At 44.3% G+C, this 24,405-nt stretch overlaps 1 protein-coding gene across 4 annotated transcripts in view; it reads left to right on the forward strand.

Moving 5' to 3' along the window:
• The window catches only part of TOX2 (TOX high mobility group box family member 2), a 212,581-nt gene that overhangs the window by 67,363 nt on the left and 120,813 nt on the right, over positions 1 to 24,405 (forward strand). The window contains exon 1 of one of the 4 annotated variants that reach the window (XM_072944274.1): positions 7,381 to 7,402. The exons of 2 other annotated variants lie outside the window; for them this stretch is intronic. Coding sequence is in view for 1 of the 2 variants with exons in the window: in XM_072944271.1 (XP_072800372.1) it covers positions 24,003 to 24,101 (99 nt within the window). In the remaining variant the exon portion in view is untranslated. Of the gene's footprint in view, positions 1 to 7,380; positions 7,403 to 23,958; positions 24,102 to 24,405 lie in introns of those variants that run through there. One more of the 4 variants, XM_072944271.1, reaches the window with a different exon arrangement.

Consider the following 24,405-nt stretch of genomic DNA (forward strand, 5'->3'; position numbering starts at 1 on the left):
CTTTCTCTGTCAAGGAATTGAATATCTTCACTTTGTTTTATAACTAGATTTCTCATAGTCATCAAGTCTTTTTTTTTTTTTTCATCAAGTCTTAATTCTGTGTTTAGAATTTGAATGGATTTGGGGCTCACTGCAACCCTTCCGTGACGTAACTTTCATGTTCAAAAGTATTTATTTATTCAACTAGTTCTTGAGACAGAGTTTTAAAGTAATTGCCTCCTCAAATTCTCCAATGTTTAGTAACAATCTTGTCTGTTTCCTTAACAGATGACTGGCATCTTGGCTGGGCTTAGAATTCTGGCACCATATTCTTTTCATTTCTTCAGAACTTTTTTGTCATCTAGCAGCGAATCGTAGGCAGAAAAGTCAAGGTCCTGTTTCTTCTCCAAGGATATTTACATAAATTTTTATTTATATGTAAAATGAAATAATTTTATCAGAATTTGCCTTGTTATTGCCTTTTACTTTTTCCTGTCTTTGATGGACTACTTCAGGTTTCAATTTGAGGTCCTCTTTCATATTAGGAAAGATTTCTTCCTTTAGGTTTCAGATTTTTTTTTCTGTACAGTTTATTCTGGTCTGTTTTTTAGGAATGCCAGTTACCCTGTATAGGATCTCTGTTGTTTTTCCTGTGTGGGCTTTCTCATCCTCTTGTCCTTTGCCTCCATATTCTGCATTATTTTCCTCACGTCTACCTTCAGTCTCTCTGATTTGGCTTTCTTCAATAATGAGTTTTTTTTTTTTATCACTTCTTACACCATTTTTTAAAATGTTACAATAGCATCATTCATTTCCTTAATATTTTTCCTTAGTATTGCCCATCCTTTTGTTAACCTGATCTGTTGTTCTAGGACCTCATTTATTTTTTTTTGGCCTTTTTTAAAAGAGTTGTTGATTTTTTTTCATTCTGTTGAAAGTAGATTTGCCCCAAATTTTCATCTGTTTTATGGGTTCAGAAATATCCTCTTCATGTCTCTATAATGCTATGTTTATTTCATTCTCTTTGGTGGCAAAGTGTTTGCTTATGTCTCTCTTTTTCATCTCTGACTCAGATTCTATTTAGGATTTTTATTTGTCTCAGACTGACATGGCCAGGTTTCCCTTGCTGATTCCCCACACCTCACACTCCATCCAGTGTATTTGAGTAGCTTTGGAATCACCTTATGAGAACCATCTAAGTATCTATATTTTGGGATGCATTTAGAGAAAAACTAAGAAGGCTACAAAACCAACAGAACGTGTTGGTTACTTCAAGGTAGGATTGGAGGTGGTGAGACACAATTTTTTCTTTAAAATCTCTTTTTAAAAAGTAGGCAAACATTATGAATAGCAAATAAAAAGTATAAGTCATTAAATTATCTTGTAAAAAGATGTTTGACTTTGCTAATATCCATTGAAATGTAAATTAAAATAACACTGAAATATCAGGCATTTTAAATCCAGACTGAAATGGGGCTATGGACAGAGTGTGTTAATTTAGTCAATGCTTTCGTTTTCACTGAAGAAATAGTTCATATGTTTTTAAAAACATTGTCCAACAAATGCAAGATCAGACTTTATTTTGCATGAAGATTGCCTTCAGTTTTTCTGGGCTGTGATATTTTACTTAAAATGCTGATATCACCACTGCTTTATCAAATACCAAATATATCAACATTATAAAATAGAGATTTACAGAGTCCGAGGGCTGCACGTGTCTGTCAAGGTGACCTTGTAGCCCAGGTTGATGGCTCTTGCCCTCAGACTCTACCCTGGAGAAACGATAGATACAGGAAGAAACTTGGATGTGAGGAATTAACAAAGAACTGTTAGAAATCTCTGGGCAGTCTGAAGGCTGCCTTGAGCTTCGAGTGTGTGTATTTTTATGTGTGGGGTATGTGTGTGTGGTGTGTAGTATGTATGGTGTATATGTGTGTGTGTGTGTATACACTTTCCTTCTTCTTTAGAATTCTATACCCTCAGAATAGGACTCCGGATCAGAGTGGTGTGATAGGGGCTTTTGTCTTATTCAGCCCCATTACCATGACCTCAGAATGCTGTCTGTGTAGGGAACTGGGTCTCTGATTTTCTCATGGCTCATCCAAGTCTTTCTCTTCATGCTTCCTACTTGGAGACAGTGCCATAATTTTGCACTTAGTTTTACAGCCATAGGAATATTCAATACCATATATGCTGAAAAATAGGGCAACCCAGAATATAATGCATCTCTATCCATTTTCCAATTTAGAATAGCCTCCAGATTTTTGGCCAACTTAAATGTAAAAAAACCATTAGAGCATAACTGAAATAGATGTTTACTTACCAATTTTATTGGAATAATTTCATTACATACAATTTAAAACTATATGTTATAAAAATAATTTAATTTATGGCTTTTTTCCACTCATATTTTAAGGAGCAATTTTATTCAAGCTCTTCACCAGCACCGTGGCCATCAGTGTCTTTGTCATCAATAGGACCACTTTCTGAATCATCTAACAGTTTTCCATTGAACATTGTCTTTATTTCCGTTTGAGGCATTTGCCTCAAGACATTAATGCCTGAATCTATATTTTTGCTATCGCAGAAACTTTTACCCCAAGCTGCAATAACCCATTGTATCAGAACAGGTTTTTGGTTGTTTAATTTGTCCTGGTGGTGTTTCTGCATGATTTCCACAGACAACCATTTCCTGTATTGATTTTAAAGTGAGCTTTAAGTGGCTTGTTTACGAAGGCATCTGACGCTTGCAATTGTGAGGTGATACCTCCAGCAATAATTACTAAATCTGTGTCAGATTTCTTTGCCTCCCTTACTTACTGATTCTGTCAGCTGCCATCTCTAGCATCCCAAACCAGCATTGATTGAGGTCATTGCAGGTTGATGTTTCTTGCCCAGACAAGATTTTGGTTCAAAATAAAGAAGTTGAGAGTATATTCCTATTATATGAGAGATTTTTTTTAAGGAGTAGAATTTAGGGCAATTGAGTTAATTTTTAGAAATATATAATGAGTAAATGTCATACTCAGTTGGCTTTAATGCTAATTACCAGTCCTTTTTCATCATGATCTTCTTATTTCTGGTCCTACACTTTGATCCAACAACCAGCAGGCTTTAAGTAGAGTTGTTTTAAATATCATTGACACACTGATGACTCTCAGATTTATATCTCCAGTTCTGGTATCTCCCTTGATAATCAGCTTATATATTCACTGGGCAGCTCAGCCCCTCCAACTGAGTCTAATAGGCATCTCAAATGTGAACTGTCAAAATTAGAATACAGAAGTATTGCTCGACCTCCTTGCCACTCCCCAGAATCTGTTCCTCCTTCAGTCTTCTTTAATTCAGTTAATGACACCATCATGCATTTTTCTGCTTGAGTTCAAACACCAAGAAGTTATTCCTGATTCTTTTCTTTCCCTCATCTACCCCTACACCGAATTCATCCTCGAGTTTTGTTAACTCTTCCTTCAGAATTTACCACCAATCTGATCGCGTCTAACTTCCTCGACTCATCCTCATCCTGGTCCCAAATGCTACTTTCTCTCTTTCTCTCTTGGACTATTATAAAAAACATCAAATTGGTCTCTCTGTTTTCACTCTTGACCCCATACAGGCTACTCTTCACACAGAAGCCAGAGGGATCTTTTTAAAAACATAAACCTTTTGTTCAAATCCCTCCCGTGGATTCTCTTCACATGTAGAATAAAGCCCTCAAGTGACCTACGACGGTGCCCCTCAATCCTTAACAGGCATGCTGATCAACAGGGGACTTGTTAAAATACAAGTTCTAATTCTGTAAGTCTGGAGCGGGCCTGAGACTTTGCATTAAGCTTCTAGGCGCCGCTGCTGCTGCTGCTGGCCTACTGGTGACACTTAGAACAACAGTTGCCTTTAAAACCATTTGCAGTCCGGCCCCTGCCTTTCTGATTTCACTATTAACCATTCTCATTCTTCCTCACTATGTACCAGCTATTCAGCATTCTTCCTCCTGCGTGAAAATGCCAAGCTTATTCCTCTCTTAAAGCCCTTTCATGGGGATTTCCTCTTTCTGGAACACTCTCCCTTCACACATGCATAGGACTCAGGTCTCAGCTTAGATGTTGTCTTCCCAGCTACAACCCACTGTGCTCAACTTTTCTGTATCCTTCTACTTCCAATAATCTCTTGTTACAGCGCATATGACAAGAGTTCTATACTTCTTATATAGTCTATCTTTGTCTTTTATTTTGATCATTTAGCCCATTTATATTTAATGTAATTATGGATATACTTGAGGCCAAATCTATCATTTTACTATGTAATTTCTATTTTCTCTGTCCTGTTTATTTTTTTCTGTTGGACTTCGTATGTGTCTGTTATTATGACTAGCTGTGTGACCTTGAGAAAGTCACCTCAACTTCCAAAGTCTTAGTTTTTTCATCTATCAAAAGAGGGAATAAGTCCATCTACTTGCTTGTTGGCTGTGAGGTTTAAATGGAACAGGGTATGCGAACTGTTGTGGGGAACACATTTTGCTTGGTCCTGCATTTCTCTTGAGAACTGGGGGAGAGGCTTCCCAACCTCCTTTCACCCTTTGGTTCTGTGGGCTGTCAGTCAGCCATTGCGGGACCAGAGCTGGGAACCTGGACCCCATTATGCCAATCAGAAGCCTTCCTTGGAGTTTTTAAATTGGAGTTAAAGGAAGAGGCATAACATCTTTCAGATGGGAGAGTGTGGAAGGTGTGAGGCAGGGAGTTGGTGGTGCCCAGGTGACCCAGAAAGCCAGTGATAAGAACGAAGCCTAGAGAGAATCCTGGAGGCATTTGACTTTGGGTTCTGGTTATTTCTGCAGCGGCTGCAGCTCTTTCCATATCAAGCAAACTCACCCATCAATTATTCTTTTCTGCCCCAGCTGGATTACCATAGATTTCTGACTTGTGTACGAAGTCACCTGACTAACTAACTCAGCGATCAGAGACTGAGGGGCCCTCAGATGAGATCATTTTCTTCCTTCATCCTTTCCCCTCCTCGCTCCAGTTTTGAACATTGTTCTCTCTGTGATTCTTATTTTCCCATCATATCCAAGGCTCTATGAGAGCAGAGAAATTGTCATCTGGCTTGGTTTTCCTGGTGAGCTATCTTGGGGTTCAGTCAGTGTTTGAGGGTGTGTTTATTAACTCACAAAGCTCAGGCAACATTAGCAGGACACCAGAGACCTTGGTGGGGGAGTGAGGGTACTTACAAAGAAAGCTCTGATACGGTTGCCAGGACTTCTGCCAGCTCCCGAGGAGGGCTACACTTGGACTTCTGTGAATCTCAGTGACTCGCCCACCTTCATCTCCAGTCAGACCCACCAAACCCAAGTTTCTGGAAGTGGGTCCTGAGAGTCCATATTTGTCAAGCATCTGGGAGATTTTAATGTGACCAAAACTAGAGAATCTCTAGGCTGAGTTTCTTATGATCTTTTGAGTTAATTGATAGTCTGACTTCTTCAGATTTCTGAGCAGAGCAGTTTGGGGAATGTTATGACAAAAACAAGCCGGTGAGCTTAGTGTCTTATGCTAATGGTCACAGGGGCCTCATAATTATGTGACAACACAAGTGTCCCACAATTAGCGTCTGCTGTTCTGTTCCTGGGGCTCAATTGTTCAGCAACAATGGCTTTGCTCAGCACTGGGCAGCCCTCATCCCTCGGGCTCCCCTCCACATTCCATTCTCATGAGAGAAGAGCCCCCGAGTTCTCAGGACTTTAACCCTCTCCTGCCAGGACCCCAAGGACCAGAGCCAAGGCGGGGGGCGGGGGGGGGGGTCATGATCTGGCGCTGGGCACCAGAGGGGAGTGGGAGCAAGAGTCTGTGCGGTGACTGACATTTGGGGCAGCAAGCACTTTGCATCCAAGGCTGTGTTTCTCACTCAGATCTTACAAAGCATAACTTTTGGGACTAAGGCACAGGGATCCTCCTGGAGATTCTGATCATACCAGGATTGGGGACACATTGACCTAATCCTTACCCAGGCTGAAGAGTTGGCTAAGAGAGCAGGGCTTGGGGTACTTACCCCTGAGATGTACCTGTCACTCAACCCATCAGAATACCTTTCCCCCTCCTCAGTGGAATGACCAGTAACCAAGCAGCAGAGGGGTGTGGTGACAAGAACACATATTTGGCCCTAAAACCTGTGTCAAACCCAGGCTATCAGTCACAGCTAGGTGATTTTCGGAAAGGTACTTAATCTCTGAGTTGCAGATTCCTCACCTATACAATGAGGATAAGAATACCCACCTCTGTTATTTGGATATTTCCAATTTTTTTCTTCTTTTACAATATTCTTGGCATTATGAATTTAGCATTCAAGGTTCTGACCAATGGATAATACTTGGGTGTCCCTAAAAACCACCCAGGGAGCTTTTATAAAATGAAGACCTAGACTCGTTGAGCTGGAATCCCCAAGGGCACAGCTAACTCAGGAATGAGTATTTGGAGAAAGTTCTGCAGATTCTCCCAACGGACACTGTTCAGACTCACCTGTGAGAGGCCTGGAAGGACTGTGACGTGTAAAAAATGTGTGATTTCTCAGAGGCATCAATGTAAATTGTGCAGGTTGATATGTTGGCGCAAATCAGCAGGGAGCCAGCCAAGAGAAGCACCTGGCATAGAACTGACTATCTCCTTTCCAAGATTCACAGGGGTCCCGACACTTTGCTTGATTCTCTTATTTAGCCCCAAGTTTGTCCTGCTAGCCTAAGCCACGCGCGTGAGCTCCAGACCCACACACCCAGCCTCCTCCCTGCTCTCTCCACTTGGAAGTGAACAGACGCCTCCAGCGTAATTTGTCCCAGCTGAACGCCTGATCTCCGCCACACCTGCTCCAACCTCAGTCTCAATGGCAGCTAGTTGACAGCAACTCAATTCCTGTACTTTCTCAGGCTGAATCCTTTGGTCCTTACCACACTTAGGGTAGGATATCTTTACCATCCTCTAGGCTCCCACTCCATCCTAGGCCACCATCACTTCCCTCCTGAATAATCTCCGTGGCACCTAAACCATCTTGCTTCTTCCACCTTTGACCTGCTCCAGTCAGATGTCACCTTCACAAGAGTCCTTCCTGTCTCAAACACAACCCCTGTGCTCCATTCCTTTTCCTTTCTTCACATTTCTTTTCAGCATTTACACCAGCTCTTATGATTTTGTTATTGTCTGTCCTCTCCTAGGATGTAAGTTCCATGAAGGCATGAGTTTTTGTTTGTGTTATCAGTGCTGGGTTCCCAGTGTTTAAAACAATGCCAATTATATGACAGGCACTCAATGTATATTTATCGAACGAACGAATGAATGAATTGCCCACAACATCTACGTATTGTCTTCATTTTACTGACCAGGAAATGGAGGTTCAGAAGATACTGTTACCTTCCCCAAGGCCACACCGTGAGCAGAGAGAATAGGTGAGTTTTGAATCCAGGACTGACTACTCCAGAGATCATTCTTCCACATGTGTAGGAGGGGCCATATTTGCAATCTACCACAATTTCCTTCTAAATGTAGCTCCTGCACTGGCATTTCAAGTCAAGACTGCTATCCTCATAGATCAACATGGAAGCTTGACTTTAAGACAAGGGGGCTTTTCTCACCCCAGTCTCCCAAAGCTCTCTGCACTGAGCTCAGATAACCCCAGAGAATCCAGGCAACCATAGTCAGCCCTGACATGGTAAAGACATACACCCTCTGTGGCTCTTTGCTCAGTGTTTCCCACTGGTGAGGAACCATAGGGAGAAAAATACTCAAACCAGGGGAAGATCCATTTGCACAGAGATAGCTATCACTGAATTACTCACTTATTCAGGAGAATCCTTGAGAATTATAAGTCTGGGCTCTGAGGCCCAATGTTAAGAGGTCTGGGAGCAGAGAAGGAACCAGCACAAGATACCACGAAGGAGCCATTTGGGAGGTGCAAGGAAAAGCAGGGAAGTGTGGTGTCTGGGAGTCAAGTAAAAAAGTGCATCATGGAGGTTGCCTGGAAACAAGGCCAGGAAATAGTTTAATGTGGAGAAAATAATGAATCTCCACTCAAGGGTATAAAATAAGACCTTAATAAATATAATAAGAAGTACGTAATTGGACTTCCCATCCTGGATAGGAAGAGTTCGTGTAGTAAGGATGTTCATTCTTCTTAGATTGGCCTTTAATTCAATGTCATCCCAATAAAAACTCTCCCCTCAAATTGATGGGAACTTAACAAGATTATTATTAATCTGGAGCACTAGGTATGAAAGAACAGAATGGCATTTCCTGAAAAGGAAGCATGAGTAGGGCTGGCCTTACCGGTTTACCAAAACGCGTTGTAAGTGAAGGGGTTGTGGGGTGATGAATTGAAGGGCCGCAGAGTGTAGGCACAAACGCCAGGGTTCGTGGGCGTTGTCATGTGACGAAGTTAGTGTTACACATTCAGGGAGGAAATGGTGAATTATTTGTTAAATCACATCTAAACTGGCTCGCCATTTGGATAAAAAGTCAAGCTAAAAATTATCATCAGGTCTTACTGCAAAATAAGCTCCAGAGAGAGATCAGAGATGAAAAGGGGAGGGGGGGAGCAATTCGTAAATCCATACAGTATTAAAAAAAAAAACTAAGGAAACATTTGAGTGAGCTTTAAAAAATTAAAGGAGAAGCCTGATAGATTTAATTGCGAGCAGACAGACTTCTATAGTGCGAGAGAAGGCATGAAGTTGAAAAGTAAACAATGTGGAAGAGAAACTTTCAAAACGTATCTATGAGAGAGTGTTAATAGCGTTAATATTAATTTTGAGGTTGGAGTAAAGTTGAAGGTTAAATAAGTACTTAGGTTGATGGAGGGGGGAACGAACCTCAGACTCCATCCTCCCCTCCTCCAGCAAGTGTCCCTGAATTCCCACTGGGCTGGATGGCTCCCAGGTGGGCAGGCAGGGCCATGGGGAGGTTCCTAAGTACCAGGAGCTGAAAGAACTCCACTCCCTCCGTCCATCCCTCCCCAGACCCACTTGTGCCTCCCCCACTCAGAGGTAGTGATGGGGACCAGGAGGAGATATGCAGATCTTCTTTCCTTTAGAAGCTGACCTCAGGGAACTCGCCGCCACATTGGGCATCCGAGCTAAAGGTTGAGAGGCTAGAACTGGTGGGTGAAGGATAAGGAGGGTGCAGATGGGGAGTTCTGAGCAGCAGCGGGGTGGGAGTGGAGGAGAGGAAGATTTGAGGATGGGAGCCGCAGGGAGGTAGGATTCGGTTGGGGGTGGAGGGGGGTGTCACAGGCTCCAGAGCTGTCATTTTGCATGTCCCAGTCCTCTAATCTGCAGTGAGTTCCCTCTGCTCAAGGGAATGTACCCCATTGTCCTTGTTTTCAGGAAGTAACGTGATGCCTGAAAGCCCATTTGGGGACAGTAATTACTTAATCGGTTTGTTCATTAATTCCATAGGTGATATATTGATCCTTTGCTCTGATCCACACCATGCTGGGCACTAGAAATACCCTTTATGGACTTTGTGTTTATAAATTTTAAGGTGAAGTGAGAACACTTGTGTTTAAAATGGAAAACCACGAATAACAGGTTTCTTGGCCAACTCTAACTGGCTGTCTTCCAAGGAGGTCAGAGAAAACCAGGGTTTGGGTTTCCATCCTAAGTTTACTGAACTGCTGTGTGCCAGGCACGGGAAGAGGCTCTTGGAGTACAGCACGGATGATCCTCGTGTGCTTATTAATTTAATATGAGGCCCAAACACAGGGTCACACAGCGTCCAGAGTGGAACGATATGTGGGCTGACACAGCCTGTTTCAGAGCGGCTGAAACGGGTTGCCTTTGTGGTATTTGATTTTTGGTGCTGGGCCAAAGAACAAAAACAGAAGCAACAATAACAACAACAACAACAAAAGAGGATGAGAGGATTGTATCATAAACGCTGCGATGTAATCCACTGTCACTGTATAAGGGTCCCTTTGAGTTTTTAATAGAAAAGATGATTTTGTCTGGGTCCAGCTTCAGGACAACGGGGAATTAATGAACACAGAGCTGAGTTGATAGTGTTTAAAAACAAGTTCAAAGATCTTATACTTTGTAACCGAGTTGCTGAGCAATAAGGGAAGAATTCCTGACACAGCAGGGCGGGTCTGGCCAAGCCCCACCCACAGGGGCTCAGAATAAAGGCCCCTCCTCCCAGCTGTCAGTGAGAGCAAACACCCCGTCCTGATGGCCACGGGCTGCTCTCCCCAAAACGATTGTGATGTGATGTGCTGTTTTTCTGGAATGACACGAAAATCTCGGTGGTGTTCTGGAGGCTCAATTTGGATGTAGTGGACTGGATGAGTCAGCACAGGACTGGGGGAACCGATGCCCTGGGTTCTGTCTCAATCTGCCTCCTGATTTTGCCCAGGGTCCTCTCTCAGGACCCGTTTCCTCATCTGTCAAAACGAGGTCATGGGCTGACGAGCCCCATTTCCCAAGACTAAGTGAGGATCCCATGTGAAAGAGTCACTCTGCCCACTCCCCACTCACTCACTGCCCCCACACATGTTCCACTTAGACTCTCAAGCAAGGCCAAGAGCTCAATCCAAGGCTCACTTGGTAGCTGCTCTTGTTTTTGGCCATGACCACACATGGTACCCACCTTCTTCACAGCCCTGTCACCTCCTATGTCAGTCAACCAAAAATCTCTGCTGCCCCTTCATGGTGTAACATTGTTCTGGGGAGGCACCTCTCCAGCCTTCTCATGGTTCCTCCAGCCCCATCCCATGGAGACCTCAAAAACCAGAGCCTCCTCCCTTTTTCCATAATCTGTCCCCTCCGGCCTTCCCTTCTCTTTTAACCTAGGATCAACTTGGAGGCTGAGAGTTTCCACTACTCCTTTGCAAATGCCTTCACCCCTTGTTGTGGAAGGCTGGAAAATCTGGATGGACTGGAGAGTGCATGTTCAGCCATCCCTGGCAACCCAAGTGGCCCCTAATGATTCTCCAGGGCCTGCTCATTTACCCTGATTCCTGCCTGGCCTCCCTTTGGACTTGGGACCCCCTCCCCCTGGATACACACTGCCTGAAGTTTGGACTGAGGACATTGCCCACCCCTGGGAACAGACGTCTGAGTAACTGATGTCTTTGTAAGCTGACCTCACTGCATTTTTAAGTGGAAGATTCATCCATGGCCGCATGGCTTGGCCAACAGATTGCAGGCTGCATTTCAACTGCACTCACCCCTTTTCCATAGTACACAACATATACAACTGTTCATGGTTGCCTTGGCTTTGAACTCCTAAGCCTGGCTCACGGGGTCCTCCCTCTGGCTTTACCTCTTTGGCAAAGGCCCTTTCTGCCATGTTCTGTATTCTCTACCAATAGCCAGCTTCGTAGGGCTACTGCCCATAACAAGCTACTTCATACCACTCTGCTCTGCTTTTGCTGTTTCTTCTTTGGAGTGTCCTCAGCCTGGAAGTCTTTCTGTACTCCTTGCAGCCTCCCTTCTTGCCTCCTGCAGCCCCGGGTCACCTCCACCGGGCACTCACTGTCCTCCGCTACAGTGTCTGCCAACACATCTGTCTGAATGCAACCCCCCTTGGGCAGGGACCACATCTGTCATCCTGGTAGCCTGCTCCGGCCCTGCCTGGACCTGGTAACAGAGGACAGTAGGAATGGAATTAAATGAGGAAAATGGCCTCGACCTCAAGGAGTGGTGGAAGAAACGAGTCCCTACGAGAGATTCACTCATTTGTGATTCACTGGTTCAGCAGATGCTTTCAGAGTGTGCCTCACGTGCCAGGCACCGTGCTGGCCACTGGTGCAGTGAGTGAGACCGACCCTGGTACTGGCTCTATTGGAGTCCCCAGTCTTAGCTTCCCCATGCATCACTGGATCAGAAAGAGGAATGTGAAAGATGGTTCTTGTGGGGACAGTGACAGAGGAAACAAGGCTACAAGAGCCTCCAATGGTCCTAATCTGCAGGTAGGAGGGTGGAACCCCATGGCTCTGGGAGCAGAAGGAGGGTAGGGGGCTGCAGCCCAGGTCTGGTGCTCTTTTTCACTCACCTGTGACCTAAAAGAGCCTAAGCTGGGAAGCCAGGATGCTGGGTTCCCAGCCTTGCTCTCTCAGGACCAGTGCAGCCAGCTTGGGCCAGGCACTGCCCACCCTGACCCCCTCCCCGGGGTTCTGCTTTGAGGGACAAGGAGAGTCTAAGGCTGATGACACTTGAGCCCCAGATCTGATCAGAGTACGTGGTGGGGCCTGCCCTTAGCACAAGCCCCTTGCTCTTGGGGACCGAGGTCTCTTCAAAGATAGGGGTGGCCAGGACTTCTTTCTAGGCCAGGGCCAGGCTGCTTGCTAAAATTTGAAGAACCCATCTGCTTACCCACTGTTGTTGGTGTTGCCATTTTAATAACCAAGTTTAGGAGATTCAATTAAGATTGGAGCCTCATCCCTCTTCCAGGGAGGCCTCACAACCAGTATTTTTCTTTGCAAGAGCATGAGTGGGGCCCTTTGCAGGGGTTTTTGTACAGCAAGCTGCACAGAGAGAGAAAAAGGAAAAAAAAAAAAACAACTTTGGCTCAAAGATGCCAATAATAGGGGATTTCTTTTCCCGGTCTCCCCATGGAAGATTGTCAACAGCGCAGGCATAATCGGGCCGGCGGCTGCCCTGCTCAGAGAGGGGGACGTGTGCTCCTTTGTTAGGACGGGCTGAATAGGATGTCCCTGCACCCAGACCTGGCCTCCCAGCTAACAAAGGGCCCCTTTGTCACCCTGGGCAAAGAGTGCTGCCGGGGTTGCCACAGCAACTCAGGGACAGAGACTTAACGTGCAAGTGACATTTCAGATGGGAAGCGGGCATTCAGAAATTCAAATTTCTTTATGTATAGTGGTTTCCTTCTCTGGATATTTTAAAGGAACCATATGACAAACAAAAGGAACAATAAATAAACCAACAACAAACACATAGCCAAGCAGACAAACATCACTGCAAATCGGCATGCCGGTTCCCCCTCCCTCGATGGGTGAAAAGCCTTGTTGACAGCATCGCTGGGGCCCCAGGGTGAGCTGTGTGTTCTTCTTATCCAAAAGGCAATCAGACACCATTAAAGAAAGTTTGAAAAAAAGTCGTCTAGAATTCTACCTACTGGACACAGGACACTTTTTCTCTGTCTCTGTCTCTGCAGTGCCTAGACGATGCTGGGTGATCCACTGCATGCCAGACCAAGAGCTGGTGTGGGGGATACAAAGATAAATCAGGTTCTTTCTCTCCAAGTTTGATGGTATAGTGGGGTTCCCACGAACCTGTGATCTTATAACTCTGAATGGCCTTTAGTTGGGGTCTAAGATAGTTGCCCATCAGAGGATGTATCTGATGCTGCTTGAGGGAAATGGTGAGCAGGGATTGGCAGAGGAGGGGAATCTGAGAAGGGATTTGCTGCTAACCCAGCATTGGCACTTAGTTGCTATTTCCTGGATGAAATGAGGGAGGAAGGGAGGGAGGGAAGGAAGAGAGGGAGGAAGGGCATTCTTTTAAAGGGGAAAGCATCATAAATAGCAGGATGCGGGCAAAGTGTCAGGAAAAAAATGTCTTTACATAATTTCCACTACAACATACAAGATATTTTCTTTCAACACCTTACTATGACAGTTTAATAAATAATATTGAAGGAATATTAATACAGCAAACACCTGCACATCCACCACCTGGATTCGGCCATTAACATTTTACTCTTTCTGGCTTTATCATGTATTTATCCATCCAGCCATTTCTCTACCCATCCTTCAATCCTTCTTATTTTTGAGGACACATTTCAAATGCAGACATCCTTTAACTCCCCCTAAAGTACATCAGCATGCATGTAATTAATTAGAGTCTAATATTGGTTCACATTTTTTCTTTTGATTTGAAATTTACATGCAATGAAATGCACAAATCTTAAATATACATTCTCTGCATTTTGACAACTGCATCTGCCTGTGTAACCCAAACCTTTTTTTTTTTTCAATTAATAAACTATTTTTTTAGAGCAGTTTCAGGTTCACAGCAGAATATACAGAGAGTTTGCACATAGCCCTCCCCACCCACATGTATATACTTCCCTACCCTCAACATCCCTCATCAGTGTGGCATATTTGGTACAACTGATGAACCAACATGGACACATTATTATCAACCAAAGTCCATAGTTTACATTAGGGTGTGTAACCCAAACCTTTGTCAAGATCTAGAACATCAGGAAAGTTCCCTCCACTCCAGATAGTTCCCTCATGCTTTTTCCCCGTCAATCCCTGACATTCACAAGCACACACACACACACACACACCCCATTTTGTTATTTGTCTTTCACTTATCATTATAATAAAATAATTTCCCATGTTGCTTCCTAGCCTTCATGGTAATTCGTTCTTTTCACTCACTCCATTCTTTAGTCACCTAGGATCTGTCCCAGGCACTGGAGACGTGACCCCATTTGAGATGGTGGTTAAGGCTCGAGGGCTAAGTTGTCTGGGTTTGAATCTCAGTCTAGAATCTTATAGGGCAAGTCACCTAACCTCTCTGAGCTTCACTTTCTTGACCTGTAAGCTGGGAATGGTGACAGCAACAACTTCACAGGTGGCTGAGAGGAATAAATGAGTAACACGCGTCGAACGCTTAGTACATAGAAAGTGCTCAATAGTGTTCTTCAGGGAGTCCACAGCTGAGTGGTTGCTGTCAGCATTCCAGGACTGAGAAACCCTTTGTATTTCTTATGGCCATTAACCAAACTGTTCTCCCTGTCCAGTTATAGCCATTGTAAGCCCTAATTCTCTGAGCATTTTTGGACCAGGAAATTTAGGCTTCAGCCAGATAGTTTCCTGAGATCCTAAGGAAGAGAACTGGAAGGGAGTAATTAGAGAGTTTACATCTTTTATGTTAATGTACTTGTTCTGATGTTTCTTCTAAGGCTGGGCCTGTTCACAAAGCCATCAGCAGTTGGAGAATGGCTGTCATTATAAGGGGCTTTGTCAAATATCTTCTTCAGGGTGAGAAGTAACAATGAACTCTATTTTTTTTTTGAAGTATAGTTGATTTACAATGTTGTGTTAGTTTCTGGTGTACAGCATAGTGATTCAGTTATACAAATATGCATTTGTTTCCATATCCCTTTTCATTATAGGTTATTATAAGATATAGAATATAGTTTCCTGTGCTATACAATAGGTCCTTGTTGTTTATCTATTTTATATATAGTAGTGTGTATCTGTTAACCCCAGACTCCTAATTTATTCCTACCCCTTCTTTGGTAACCATAAGTTTGTTTTCTATGTCTGTAAGTCTGTTTCCATTTTGTAAATAAGTTCATCTGTGTCATTATTTCAGATTTCACATATAAGTGATATCACATGATATCCGTCTTTCTCTGTCTGACTTAACTTCACTTAGTAGGACAATCTCTAGGTCCATCCATGTTGCTGTACATGGAATTACTTCATTCTTTTTTATGGCTGAGTAGTATTCTCTTGTATATATACACCACATCGTCTTTATCCAGTCATCTGTCAAGGGACGTTTAGGTTGTTTCCATGTCTTGCTTATTGTAAATAGTGCTGCTGTGAACATTGGGGTGCATGTATCTTTTTGAATTAAGGTTCCCTCTGGATATATGCCCGGGAGTGGGATTACTGGATCGTATGGTAACTCTATTTTTAGTTTTTTAAGGAATCTCCATACTGTTCTCCATAGTGAATGCACCAAATTACATTCCCACCAACAGTGTAGGAGAGACAACTTATTCTATCTTTATTCTCCTTTGTCCAAGCCTGTACCTCACTGAGGCTACTACAGGTGATGGAGAATATAGGCCAGAGAAATGTCTGGATCCAAAGTGGAGCATCATTATCCTCAGAAGGGGGAAACATTAGCATACATTCCCTTATGGAAATGAAGGAGGCTTAAGATCATAGATTCTTGAGTCCAGGCAGCCAACCCCTGCTCAGAACTGAGTCAACTGAAGATGGGCCCAAGGGTAGGGCCAAGAGATACACATCATCTTTACTTGCCTAACTCCTAAATATCCAACAGTGACCAGTGCAGCATCACCTCTTTCAGGAAGCCCTGCTTTGTGTTCCCCTTCCACTTTTTACTCACCTTGGTTATGTTTATTACACTGTATTTGTTTGGCTCTTTGCTTGTCTGTTTCCGAGTTCAGCTGTGAGCTCCGTAAAAGCACAAATCATGTCTTGATCATAGTTGAATCACACTGGTCTCTGGTATGTGATCAAAAATACTTTTCATACATGAATTTTACCAGTAATTTGCCAAATACTTTCTAAGTGCCAGGTAATTTACTATTTACCTTTAGTGCCAGATAATTGACTATTATCTTTGTTTTAAAACACATGAATTTTTTACAGTTACTGCAGAAAATTTGTAGACTAGAGGAGAATGTAGAAAATAGAAAATACATAATACAGAAAAACTATAGTCTAATGACAAAGATAAACCTTGAATATGATAGATTAAGAAAAAAGAGAAAAAGCATAGATAATAGATACAGAAGACTTCATAAAACCATAAGATAAGACTAAAAACACCTTTACACTAACGCAATTTACAAGTTAAAGAAAATGAACAACTTTCTAGGAAAGTATAATTTACCAACATTTATTGAAGAAAAATGTAAGCCATAATGATCCAATTATAATTTAAGCAGTTGAAACAGTTACCAAATTCTTCCTCAACTCATTAGGCAAAATGAGTATAACCTTGGTGCACAAAGCTTGGCAATAACAGTACAAAAAATCTAAGCCCAATTTCAATTATTAATATAGGCACAAAAATTCAAAATTAAATCATACAAAAGGACTTTAGCAGTGCATTAAAAAATAAATTATGACTGAATCAACATTCCAACAATTATCTCAGGAATTCAAGGATGGTTCACCATGAAAATATCTACTAATATAATTTATAATATTGGTAGAAAATAAAATGTAGATGATTATTTTAATATATGCTAAAAAAGCGTTATAAATTACAACTAATTCATGCCCCCAGAAACATCTCTTAGCAGAATAGGAATAAAAAGAAAAATTTTTAATTGATGAAGAGTATTACCAAAATTTTACAGTAAGTATTTTACTTAATGGCTTGATGGTGAAATATAAACAGTGTGTTTATTGAAGTAAGAAACAAGACAGGAATTCCTTATATCAACACTTCTATTTAACATTGATTCTAGAGGAACTGGACAATGCAATAAAAAAGACAAAGAAAGAAGTAGTAAGATGATTGAAACAGAAGAGCAAAAATCACTCTCTCTTTCTGCAGATAATATGATCATTCATGCAGAAAATCCAAGGGAATGTGCAGAAAAACTGTTAGAACAAATAAGAGAGTTTAGTAAATTTTGTTGACACAAGATATTCATTCAGAACTTTAATAGTATTCCTTTATACTTATATACATATTTATAAAATCTCAAAGGATTGAAAGACTTTTTATTAAAAAACTCGGTTCTACCCAAGTTAATTTAATAACTACATGTAATTCCAATCTAAACACTAACAGAGTTTTCTTTTTTGCATAAGTTGAAATATATGTAAGACTAGAGATATGTGAGGCTAGTGGTTATGAGTGTCGGCTTTGGAGCCAAATTGGCTAGTTGAAAATCCTGGCTACACCATGTACTGACTACAGGTAAGTTACTTGGCCTCTCTGTGCCTCAGGTTCCTCCTTTGTAAAATAGGGATAAGAACAGCATTGTTGTCGAGATTAATAGAGGTAACAGATGTACATTTAGCACAGTGCCTGGCACACATCTAGCGCTCAGCACTTTTTAGCTGTCATTAGAACTGCTTTCTGTTTCCCCTTAGACAGCTGCACATGGTAATTTCCTATTTCTTTTTTGAGTGGGGTTCATTCACATTTAACTTTTTTGCTTTCTCTCCTTCTGTAACCAGCATATAATAATATACAGGTGTGCACATGACAGACAAATGTAAGGAAATCTTGAGAGTTCTCAGGGAATGTGTTCCAGATAGCTCACTCAAGCCCTTTGTATTGTAAGACAATCTGCATGATTTAATTTAAACTCAAGTAGCGTGTGTTGCTGTAGAGGAAGCGTGGATTTCAATATGAATCCAGCTTGACGAAGTCTTGGCTGTGTGCCTGAGGTTCAGGGACTTCTCTCCAAGCCTCAGTTTCCTCGTTTGTAAAAAGTGCTTTAATAACTCTGCCCACCATGAAGGCCAGCGAGAAGATCCCCAAAGATACTGTGCTGGTTCACACAGCAGATTCTCTGTGAACTTCCAAGGAGTCGCCACACTCCCTCCTTCCTTCCAGCCCCAACTTCTTCCCCCGGTGAGAGTCCAAGGAGTGTAAAGTCTCCCAGGTGGACCTTGGCACTGCCCCCCTGGAAAGCTGGACAGAGATTCATGGGTGGAACGTCAGGGAGAAGTCCTTACCTTTTGTGAGGGGATTTTAGAGCTGTTGACAAGGAAAACACGTTTTAATAACAATAACTCACAATTAAATAGAGCTTCAGAGTTCTAGAAGTGCTTTTGCTGTTTCCTCATCGCTTCTTGCAACAAACCAGTGGAGTAGGCATTACCATCCCATTTTGCTGAAGTGAAACTGAGGCACAGGGAAGTGCAGTGAGGGGGTAACATAAGACAGGGAGTTGAGCGGAGCTCAGGAATTGAACTCAGAGCTTTTGGTGTCTCAGTGCTCCTGTATGCAAGGCCTGAGTGAATCATCTTGTGCTAAAGTCTCTGCCACATGTGTGTTGGTTCATTTGATCTTTCATCCAACAGACACTTTGAGTGAAGGTTGTGGGCTGACTTGGCAGTTGTCAGAAATAAAACATGTTGGAGTGCTGTTGAGGGAGGTACAATGGCCAGGGCCCCAGGAAGGCCCAACTGCTGCTCTAGGCAATAGACACCCACCTCAACCAAGTTCCTGAAGGAAATGCATACATACATGCCCACAGAGTGAGTGCCTCAGGAAAGCAGAGTTCTGCTCTGTTATTAGATGGACTTGAGCCCCAGGGCTCTGTCCCCATCCCCACAAACCTCACCATCCCAATGCAGGAAGCCCCAGCTTCCGGCTGCTGGTACCTGCATCACTTGGTCTAACAGTTTTCTCTCGTTGCTGGAGCCCCATTCTACCTGCCAGGCTGAACTACCTGGGAATTAATGCCCTCTGAGAGCAGCCTTCAACCAAGACAGTGAAGAGTTGGTGGGTAAAGACTCCCAACTCCTTGCCCCTCACGTGGGATAATTCTGAGGCAGTGTCTAGGTTGTATTCCTGAATCCCCCCGTGGAGTGAAGCTGCAGTTGCCAGCAGGGGTAATTTGCCTGATAATGTGCCTTTTGCTGACTTCAATCCTGTGATTACTTCGCTGCCCCGTACCTGTGTGTCCCGGGGTCACTCTCCAGTAAACTACTTGCACTAGGTCCCTTGCCTCAGGATCGACTTTTGGAGGACCCCAGCCAAGAGAGGTAAGCTAAGCTCTTTCCTGGGGACCTCCTTTTTCCACACCCCAGTCCAGCTTAACATATCCCACTACGTCTAAGCCTGAGCTAGACTGTAAGCACAGTGGCCACTGGAAAGGAAGAGAAGAGAGGTGCAGATACTGCTGGGAGTCACCTACATGTGCTAAATTGTGATTCCTCTTACTGGCAAATGTGGCCCATCTGTGCCTTAGGACCTGAACAATTCAGAGGCTACTTCTTCCTGAGTGAGTGTGTGTGTGTGTGTGTGTGTGTGTGTGCAGATAGGAAGTCCCTTGAAAGCTGTACATCCCCTGGAAGTGGGCATGAAACATCCATCCTGTATTAGTCATTGGAGGCACCAAGATGAGCGAGCCATCATCTCTGCCCTGGAGATACTCATAGGACAAGTGTGTTATTATGGTTCAGTGAAATCTACACTAACGGTCCCATGTGCAGACAGTTATTGGAGCTGCAAATTGGAGCACTGAGTTAGAGTCTTGGAGAAGTCCCCACCAAAAAGTTACTTGAATTGGGTCTTAATGAATTGAGTTGGAATTTGTTAGGGATTTCGTGGTAGAAGGAAAAGGGAACAAAGTTAAGTATACCCAGACCCTTAAACGTCCCACCTGAATGTGATTCGCACCACTTACGCTTATGTTCCTTTCTCTAAAGTAAGTCACAAGGTTGTACCTAAGTTCAAGTCGATGGGAAGTATAATTCTCCCATGTGTCCGTAGGAAATTATTCAAACTAGCCAATCCTAAATCTATTTACGCTGCTTTGCCTGTTCCTTTTCACGGAAACCACAATAAATGCTCTTGCCTACAATTATTCCCCCCCCCCCCCGCCTCCTGACTGACCCTGGTGCTTCTGCATGTGGCCTCCGTGGCATTGTGGCATGCCTCTCCTCTTGGGAACCGTGTGTAACAAACTATCTTTTCAATGGTAATTGTCTCCTGATCCTTTTGCCTTACCGTACCTGAATAACAACAAAACATATTAAGGCACATTCATATTCTGATATCTCAGCTATTTGTGATATCGGAAACTAAGAACCAGAAGATGCATAGCAGATGCTCTGGGTCCCCAAACTGGATTGCTGCAGGCAGGGCATGGAGCAGCTCTGAGACTCCCCTCTTCACAGATTCCACATGGGGTCAAGAGGAAGAGGAGTCCCACTCCCATCCTGAGAACAACAAATGAGGCTGGGGTGTTTCTTTGGGGGAACTGAGTCATTAACTTTCTACCTGATCAACCCCCAACAAAAAAATGGCAAACCCAAGTGCTGGGGTCTGCATGGCTTCCCTGCTGGGCTCTACGGCCAGACTTCCCTGAGAACTCTTTGGTGCCGGCCTCTTCTCAGGGAAGGCAGTGGACAGAGGTGACCAGCAGGGTCGGTGTTTGCTGCTGCTGGCAGACCCCAGGAGAGCCAGATGGCTTCCTGAAGTTGATCCACTGCACATGGGCCTCCATCCTCTGGTGGATGTTGTTCTATAGCTCTGAGCGGAGTTAGCGAGACCAAGACTGTGGAAATATGCTCCAGGTGAGATTTCCAGACTTAGGTAATGCTGATTAGTCCTATTATTTACACTGTGATGTTGAGGATTCCTCCCTGGGCCTCATACTTCTCATCTGTAAAATGGCCACAGCAGTCTTATTTCCTGACACAGAGGATTGCTGTGAAGATTGACCTTCTCAACCCACAACAGAGGGATCTACAAAAGACAAAATGAAATTAAACAAAGAAGAAAGCAAAAAACCTTCAGCTGGCACTATAATGGATAGTGAAATATTGATAGCTTTCCTTTTGATATTGAGAATGAGACAAGGCTGCCTTCTATTATTACTTCTTTCCAATATATACTGGCAACACTAGCCAGTGCAACAGGGCAAGAAAAATAAACAAAATGTTTAAGGATTGGAAAGGAAAACCAAAACTTTCATTTTTATAGATGAAATAGAATATAGTATCTTTATTTTAAACAATCTACAGATAAATTATTAGAATAAATGAGTTTGGCAGTATCACTGGATCAAAGGGCATTATACAAAATCCACTGTTTTACACATTCTAGATATATATTGCCAAGTAACAAATCATTCCAAAACTTCATGGTTTAAAATAACAATAATCATTTATTATCTCTCATGGTTTCTGTGCATTTTGGATTCAGGAAGGGCTCAGCTGGATATTTCAAGGTTTTTCATGTGGTTACAGTCAGGCAGTAGATGGAGCTGGAACAGCAGGGGACTGGCTAGTCATTTTCCACTCTTTTTTAAGTCTCTGCATATGGATTCTCTGTGAGGGTTATTTCAGACTTCTTCAAAGCACGGCAGCCCAGGACTTCTTACATAGTGGCTTAGGGTTCCAAAGACAAATGTCCCAAGAGAGGGAGCCAGGCAAAAGATATTTCAACTTTCATCACCTAGACTCAGAAGCCACACAGCACACATTGTGCCACATTCTATTTGTTAAAAACCATTCACTGAGACCAACACTTTTTAAGGCGAATGCTATTAGACTCTACCCCTTGGGAGAATGTCAAATAATTTATTGACTTGTTTTAAAACCACCATAGTGTACTGGTAACAAACAGAAAAAAAAATATACTTATAAAGAAACCATTGATAATAGCATCAAAAACATAAAATACCCAAGAGTAAATCTAATAAAAGATGTGCAAGTTCTCTACATAGGAAATTACAACATGTTGCTGAAAGAACTTAAAAAAAAAAAACCTAAATAAATGAAGGGACATACTATGTTTATGGATAGGAAGCCTTAACATTGAAAATGTTAATTTTACCCAAATTGATTTAAAGATTCAATGTGATAGCAACTAAAATCTCAGCAGAAGTGTGTGTGTGTTTAAACGGACAATCTGATTTTAAAATTTCTATGGAAGTACAAATGTCAAGAATAGTCAAGACAATCTTAAAGATAACAGTCAGTAGCCTCATTTGAGGGGACATTAAGACTTATCATAATGCAATAGAAATTTAGTCAGTGAGATAAAGCACCAGGAGAGAAAAATAGGCTAATGGAACACACTAGAAAATTCAGAAACTGTCCCATGTACATATGGACTACTTGATTTATGACAAAGTTAACACTGCAGCAAAGTGGGAGGAAAGGTGATCTTCTCAATAAATACTGCTGGGTCAGTTGGATGTGCAGATGGAAAAAAGGAGATGGGCCAGAGGGAAATTCCTTCTAATGAGATACGGCACTGAATTCTAGAAACAATGACTGCTGAAATTCAGTTAGAAGTTCTTTCCTTTCTGAGCTGTAATTTCCTTCTGTTGTTCCCAAACTTTTAGCAAAAGCCTGTTTCCCACACCTATCTTACATTAGGGGATCTTTATGGTCACAAATTGTGGTCCTAGCTTGAAGCCAGGACCAGCAAAGCCCAAGGAGCAGTTAGGAGCTAAGTTCCAAGCTGGCAACTGGCTCACTCCCTTTTGTCCAAATAGCATCCCAGTGTCCTGCTGCCACCCACGAACCCCATCCTGACCCACTTCTGCCTCCTGGCCTCCTGGCCCTTCTGAGCCAGGCATCCCCAGTGTGCCAGAACCAGGAAACAGAGGGCTGTGTGGTGGCCCAGTCAGTGGGAGGTTAAGGGAGTAGAGACTTAGTTCTTAGAAAAGAAGGGGAACAGCTGCAGGCCAGCTGCTAGCAGGTGTTGAGATGAAATTGGGGGCTTCTTTTGTGGGAGAGGGCCCCAGTGTCAGTCACCTCTCTGTCCCACCATGGGAGGCACCCATTTCCGTTCTCCTCTTGCTCCAGGAGACCGTGGTGGTGGAGGTGGTGGTGGTGGTTGTGGTGTGTGTGTGTGTGTCAGATTCTGGACCCTTCCCCAGAACTTCACTTTCTAGGCCATTTCAATGGTCCTTTCTCTCCCTGTCACTAAAGAGGGCAGGATCCTTTTGCCTTCTCCGGTGACTTCCGTCCTGGATCCTCTGGGGGCAGCGGAGCTCACTCCATTACCGACGCCGCAAGTCCTTGCCTCGGTTTCCTCATATATAAAGTGAGAGTTTAAGCAGCAATCCCCCAGGGCCATTCTCACAGTGACTCAGATCAGCGGAACACGGGTGGAGGACATCCGAGGATCAGCCTCAGGGTCAGGGCCGCGGCCCCCGGGTAAGGCAGCACTCATATCCGAGTGTTCCTTCCCCTCTGCCAGACGCCGCGTGGGGTTCAGCAACGCCCTAAATATCTAGGGGGTCGGGGGTGTCCCACTTCTGGGGAGGGGTGTCTCACCGGCTTCTCCCTCCCCTCACCCTTGGTGGTGGAAGGCGGGACGGGAAAGGGACAGGAGCGAAACCCTCTTGGACCCCCAGGGGGGCGGAGACACAGGCGGACCGCGGGAGGGACCTCGCCCCCTGGGCCCGGGCCCTGGGCCCTCCGCGGCGCCCGAGGCCGGAACAATAGCGCGCGCGGGCGGGCTGGCGGGCGGGGGCGGGGCGCTCCGCCGGGCACCGCCCCCGGCCCGCCCCCCGCGCTCGCACACCCGCTCGCACACTGGCTCCCACCCGCCGCCCGCCCAGGCACTGCCCGCGGGAGCCGCCGCCGCCGCCGCCGCGCCCGCCATGGACGTCCGCCTGTACCCCTCGGCGCCCGCGGTAGGCGCGCGGCCCGGGGCCGAGCCGGCCGGCCTGGCGCCCCTGGACTATTACCACTGCGGCAAGGTAGGCGGGGGCGGGGTGGGGGCCCGGGCGAGAGGGGCCTGCCCGCGCCTTCGGACCGCGCGCCGCGCCAGAGCGTCCCGGGCTGGAGCGCGGGCAGCAGTCACCCGGCGGCTCGGGACGCGGGCGCTCTCGGGGACACACGCGGGGAGATGATGGCAGTGCCGACGCGCGGGGACACGCACCCATCAGCCCCGCCGACGGGTACGACACTCACGCCGATGCCCTGGCAGTGACACTCACGCCCAGGAGTTGTTGGGATCACGGGCAGAAGTCACCCCGACAGTCATTCACGCGATGTCTGGGT

Source organism: Vicugna pacos, chromosome 19, assembly GCF_048564905.1.
Source record: "Vicugna pacos chromosome 19, VicPac4, whole genome shotgun sequence".
Lineage (NCBI taxonomy): Eukaryota > Metazoa > Chordata > Mammalia > Artiodactyla > Camelidae > Vicugna > Vicugna pacos.